The sequence below is a fragment of the Notolepis coatsorum genome, assembly GCF_963971535.1.
Source record: "Notolepis coatsorum genome assembly, contig: SUPER_15_unloc_1, whole genome shotgun sequence".
Taxonomy (NCBI): Eukaryota; Metazoa; Chordata; class Actinopteri; order Aulopiformes; family Paralepididae; genus Notolepis; species Notolepis coatsorum.
The window spans coordinates 783,530-789,743 of NW_028174866.1; the positions used below are offsets into that span (position 1 = coordinate 783,530).

Below are 6,214 nucleotides of genomic sequence, written 5' to 3' on the forward strand. Positions count from 1 at the left end.
GTCTGTGTGTCTCTCTCTCCCTCTCCCCTCTGTGTCTGTGTGTCTCTCTCTCCCTCTCCCCTCTGTGTCTGTGTGTCTCTCTCTCCCTCTCCCCTCTGTGTCTGTGTGTCTCTCTCTCCCTCTCCCCTCTGTGTCTGTGTGTCTCTCTCTCCCTCTCCCCTCTGTGTCTGTGTGTCTCTCTCTCCCTCTCCCCTCTGTGTCTGTGTGTCTCTCTCTCCCTCTCCCCTCTGTGTCTGTGTGTCTCTCTCTCCCTCTCCCCTCTGTCTGTGTGTCTCTCTCTCCCTCTCCCCTCTGTGTCTGTGTGTCTCTCTCTCCCTCTCCCCTCTGTGTCTGTGTGTCTCTCTCTCCCTCTCCCCTCTGTGTCTGTGTGTCTCTCTCTCCCTCTCCCCTCTGTGTCTGTGTGTCTCTCTCTCCCTCTCCCCTCTGTGTCTGTGTGTCTCTCTCTCCCTCTCCCCTCTGTGTCTGTGTGTCTCTCTCTCCCTCTCCCCTCTGTCTGTGTGTCTCTCTCTCCCTCTCCCCTCTGTCTGTGTGTCTCTCTCTCCCTCTCCCCTCTGTGTCTGTGTGTCTCTCTCTCCCTCTCCCCTCTGTCTGTGTGTCTCTCTCTCCCTCTCCCCTCTGTGTCTGTGTGTCTCTCTCTCCCTCTCCCCTCTGTGTCTGTGTGTCTCTCTCTCCCTCTCCCCTCTGTGTCTGTGTGTCTCTCTCTCCCTCTCCCCTCTGTGTCTGTGTGTCTCTCTCTCCCTCTCCCCTCTGTGTCTGTGTGTCTCTCTCTCCCTCTCCCCTCTGTGTCTGTGTGTCTCTCTCTCCCTCTCCCCTCTGTGTCTGTGTGTCTCTCTCTCCCTCTCCCCTCTGTGTCTGTGTGTCTCTCTCTCCCTCTCCCCTCTGTCTGTGTGTCTCTCTCTCCCTCTCCCCTCTGTGTCTGTGTGTCTCTCTCTCCCTCTCCCCTCTGTGTCTGTGTGTCTCTCTCTCCCTCTCCCCTCTGTGTCTGTGTGTCTCTCTCTCCCTCTCCCCTCTGTGTCTGTGTGTCTCTCTCTCCCTCTCCCCTCTGTGTCTGTGTGTCTCTCTCTCCCTCTCCCCTCTGTGCCTGTGTGTCTCTCTCTCCCTCTCCCCTCTGTCTGTGTGTCTCTCTCTCCCTCTCCCCTCTGTCTGTGTGTCTCTCTCTCCCTCTCCCCTCTGTGTCTGTGTGTCTCTCTCTCCCTCTCCCCTCTGTGTCTGTGTGTCTCTCTCTCCCTCTCCCCTCTGTGTCTGTGTGTCTCTCTCTCCCTCTCCCCTCTGTGCCTGTGTGTCTCTCTCTCCCTCTCCCCTCTGTGCCTGTGTGTCTCTCTCTCCCTCTCCCCTCTGTGTCTGTGTGTCTCTCTCTCCCTCTCCCCTCTGTGCCTGTGTGTCTCTCTCTCCCTCTCCCCTCTGTCTGTGTGTCTCTCTCTCCCTCTCCCCTCTGTCTGTGTGTCTCTCTCTCCCTCTCCCCTCTGTGTCTGTGTGTCTCTCTCTCCCTCTCCCCTCTGTGCCTGTGTGTCTCTCTCTCCCTCTCCCCTCTGTGTCTGTGTGTCTCTCTCTCCCTCTCCCCTCTGTGCCTGTGTGTCTCTCTCTCCCTCTCCCCTCTGTGCCTGTGTGTCTCTCTCTCCCTCTCCCCTCTGTCTGTGTGTCTCTCTCTCCCTCTCCCCTCTGTGTCTGTGTGTCTCTCTCTCCCTCTCCCCTCTGTGCCTGTGTGTCTCTCTCTCCCTCTCCCCTCTGTGCCTGTGTGTCTCTCTCTCCCTCTCCCCTCTGTCTGTGTGTCTCTCTCTCCCTCTCCCCTCTGTGTCTGTGTGTCTCTCTCTCCCTCTCCCCTCTGTGCCTGTGTGTCTCTCTCTCCCTCTCCCCTCTGTGTCTGTGTGTCTCTCTCTCCCTCTCCCCTCTGTGCCTGTGTGTCTCTCTCTCCCTCTCCCCTCTGTGCCTGTGTGTCTCTCTCTCCCTCTCCCCTCTGTGTCTGTGTGTCTCTCTCTCCCTCTCCCCTCTGTGCCTGTGTGTCTCTCTCTCCCTCTCCCCTCTGTGCCTGTGTGTCTCTCTCTCCCTCTCCCCTCTGTGTCTGTGTGTCTCTCTCTCCCTCTCCCCTCTGTGTCTGTGTGTCTCTCTCTCCCTCTCCCCTCTGTCTGTGTGTCTCTCTCTCCCTCTCCCCTCTGTCTGTGTGTCTCTCTCTCCCTCTCCCCTCTGTGCCTGTGTGTCTCTCTCTCCCTCTCCCCTCTGTGCCTGTGTGTCTCTCTCTCCCTCTCCCCTCTGTCTGTGTGTCTCTCTCTCCCTCTCCCCTCTGTGTCTGTGTGTCTCTCTCTCCCTCTCCCCTCTGTGCCTGTGTGTCTCTCTCTCCCTCTCCCCTCTGTGTCTGTGTGTCTCTCTCTCCCTCTCCCCTCTGTGCCTGTGTGTCTCTCTCTCCCTCTCCCCTCTGTGTCTGTGTGTCTCTCTCTCCCTCTCCCCTCTGTGTCTGTGTGTCTCTCTCTCCCTCTCCCCTCTGTGTCTGTGTGTCTCTCTCTCCCTCTCCCCTCTGTGTCTGTGTGTCTCTCTCTCCCTCTCCCCTCTGTGTCTGTGTGTCTCTCTCTCCCTCTCCCCTCTGTGCCTGTGTGTCTCTCTCTCCCTCTCCCCTCTGTGTCTGTGTGTCTCTCTCTCCCTCTCCCCTCTGTGTCTGTGTGTCTCTCTCTCCCTCTCCCCTCTGTGTCTGTGTGTCTCTCTCTCCCTCTCCCCTCTGTGTCTGTGTGTCTCTCTCTCCCTCTCCCCTCTGTGTCTGTGTGTCTCTCTCTCCCTCTCCCCCCCCCCCAGAGCGCAGACCATCTGTTGCCTAACCTGACCTGTGCCTCCCTCTCCCCCCCAGAGCGCAGACCATCTGTTACCTAACCTGACCTGTGCCTCCCCCTCCCCGCTGGACGAGACCCTGGACCGCGAGGTGCTTCTCCTCCTGCAGGGCCCCAGCCCAGAACACATGTCCCTGGAGTGCAAGAGCCTCCTCCAGAAACTGGTGACATTATTGTATTCAATTAAACCTCCTCCTCTGTGTAACCTTTTCATGAAAGAATATGGCTTCTTTAATCTAAGTCCTTAAGTCAATAGTTGGGCTGAAGAAGAGAGAACCCTCTGGCAGGAAAAACCCAGTGGAGTTTGTTTCCCCGTACGGGAATCGAACCCCTAACCCCGGGGGGGTCTTGGGGCTCGGCCCACGCTGATCCCTTGCAGGGGTGTAAAAAGGACCCAGAAATGATACTTGAGTGAAAGTATGGGTACCGTCTCAAAATCGTACTTGAGTAAAAGGCAAGAGTATCTGGCTACAAACACACTTGAGTAAAAAAGTTTGTACTAAAAAGTAAAAGTAAAAACTTTTTTTTATTCCGGGGCAATGAAATGTTCCGTTTCGTCCTCTTCATCATATACATTTGAAGTTTTTAATATAGTGTGTATGGGAAAGAAACTCCAATCGATAATCTATATATGCTTCAGGGCCTATAACTACTGTTTTTGGAATTACAGCAGAAAAGATAAAAAACATACTTATATTCTCGAAGGTATTAACAAAACAATGTATGAATGAAAAAGTATAACGTTCCCACATCCTGAACGATAGATATTCGATGTTGAATGGGCCATAGTAATGTCAATATAGCAATACAATTTAAAAAGTTATAGCCCTGCAAAGAAGGTAAACATCTCCATAGGCTTTCAACGGTGGCAGAGAGTGGTATAAGATGGGCACAACCCCCCGGCGCCCAATGTGTTAAATGTACTAAAAAGTCAAAGTTAAAACTTTTTTTTATTCCGGGGCAATGAAATGTTCCGTTTCGTCCTCTTCATCACTCGTACTATCGTTTGTGGCCGTCTTCTGTAGCTCGTCACTCTGACTGTCTATTCTTCTGATATCAAAGATCCCCGCTTTCTAGTCTTGCACAAGGACCAATCAGCATGGGTATGGGCGGGTTCATTTTCCATTGATGGGGATTTGATTGGCTGTTTTTAAATAAAGAGCGAGCATTGTAACAAAGTACAATTACTCAAGTACTTTACACCCCTGTTTTTAATATGTTCTTCAATGATGAGTATCCGTTGGTTGGACAGGGCTGGAGGTGTGTCCAACAGGGCTGGAGGTGTGTCCAACAGGGCTGGAGGTGTGTCCAACAGGGCTGGAGGCGTGTCCAACTCCGCCAGATCCGTATCTCTTTTTTTAGGAACGGAAACATTTGGAGAGGATGAACTTTTGGAACCGACGGATTCCTGTCCGTTGCAAAGCGGTCATTTCTGAAATTGCATGATTTATATTATCTGTAGTTCTCATTTAAAAACAAACCAACGGACGGCAATACTTTCTAGGGCTGCTTGATTATGGCAAAAATCATAATCGATTACCGTATTTTGATTGATATTGAAATCACGAGTAATTAAACATGATTACCCACTGATTATTTGTTAACATGAATAATAAAGTGTCTCCCTCACAGAACATTTCTGTCTCCTTGGTTCCAGAAAAGGGATTTTGGAGAAGATGCAACATCAGTCTTATCTACTCTGAAGAATCACCTACGGGACGATGGGCAGAGAGAGGACGGCACTGAGGGCAGACTTCACGTGAGACACACACGTGTCCATGCATGTGCACACATAATAATAATAATAATAATAATAATAATAATAATAATAATAATAATAATAATAATAATAATAATAATAATAAATAATAACTTTATTTGTATAGCACCTTTCATACAGGAAATTGCAGTTCAAAGTGCTTTGCATCAGTAAAATAAATCTGTGTAAAGCAAGAGCAAAGTATAAAGTGGGATAAAATAATGCAGATATATTAATCAAATCATATCAGAACCTCACGTCACGTTCCAATAGGCTACTTGAATTTCTGTAATCTTGTTACAAAACATGATAAAGGTCATAGTATGCACCCAGCGGATAGTGGGGCGTGAAGATAAAAGTAAAAATAAGTAAAATAATAGCAAGGGTAAAATGAGCAGACATATAAAATCACAGTTTTTCACATTAGGATCCAACATCCCAACAGGCCACCTTGTATATGGTTTGATTCAGTTTTAGTAGAATGTAAAAGACATGAATGATGAAATGAGCACATAAAGTGCAGACATACTATACAATCAGTTTCTTTACAGTGCAATACAATAGTCCTGGATTACTGTACAGTTCAAAGTCGTCTTTACCTTCCGTTTGGTATCCACAGTTTTCCACATGCGAACATACAGTACATGCACAGGAAGTCCGTCTCTCTCTTTTGTCTCCTGTACATTGAACATAGATGAATACACGGCAGAAAGACCACACACACACACACACACACACACACACACACACTTTAATCACTAATTATGTACACCTACATTACAAACAGGCAAAGGACATTCAAATTGTCAATGAGGTCAGATATTAAGAGAGCACCCAGTTACATAACTGCTGAAATGACAATCGGGTTAAATATACTGGTTCACAATATGACTGACGCACAGGGTACCATGACGACCTGACGAGTAACGGTTTAGAGAGCGCTCCGTTTACTTTGGTACTGAGAAACCCTTTGTTGTAGCCAAATGCATCACTCCTGCGGTGTGTATGGAGTGCTTTTGTTTGTATAACTGGCCATTAACTATTTCCATTTACTGTCATCCAGCACTAAGAATAAGGAATACTAAGTTCAGTTAACATTAGTAATTCATGAGGGGCTGCTGGGTGGCGCAGCGGACATTGCGCTCGTCACCAACGGCAAGAGACACCGGGTTCAAATCCGGCTGTCGGCGTTGCCTCCGGCTTGGGCCGGCCGTCATACTGGCTCAATTGGCAGAGTTAGCGGGTGGGAAGTCGATGGGTGGTAATCTGGACGTTGTGGACAGCGACTCCTACAGGTCGGTTGGGGGACGCCTGCACAGCAGAGACAGGAAACGGCGGGGGGTAGTGTGAGCCTCCCACACGTTACACCTCGCCAATGAGAGTCCGCGCCGGCAGGTGAAAAGATGCGACAGGCTGCCTCCTCGTGTACCGGAGGGGACACGTGATGCAAGGCTTCTATCCTCCCTACAACCGCCCAGTGGGGGGCATATGCGAGCAACGTTCAAGACAGGGGAGGGGAGAATTGGAAACAGCGAAATTGGGATGGGAGAAAAAATAGAAAATAAGGAGAAAAATTGGCAAAAAAAATAAAACATTAGTAATTCATGGTAGCTGCATTTAAATCCAAAACCGAGCGGGGTGA

At 49.7% G+C, this 6,214-nt stretch overlaps 1 protein-coding gene across 1 annotated transcript in view; it reads left to right on the forward strand.

Annotated features, from left to right (window-relative positions):
- lrmp (lymphoid-restricted membrane protein) overlaps positions 1-6,214 on the forward strand; it is a gene marked incomplete at its 5' end in the record, with an annotated part of 126,931 nt that overhangs the window by 47,760 nt on the left and 72,957 nt on the right. Inside the window, 1 exon segment of the mRNA XM_084338439.1 lies at positions 2,841-2,988. Coding sequence (XP_084194565.1) covers positions 2,841-2,988 — 148 coding nt within the window.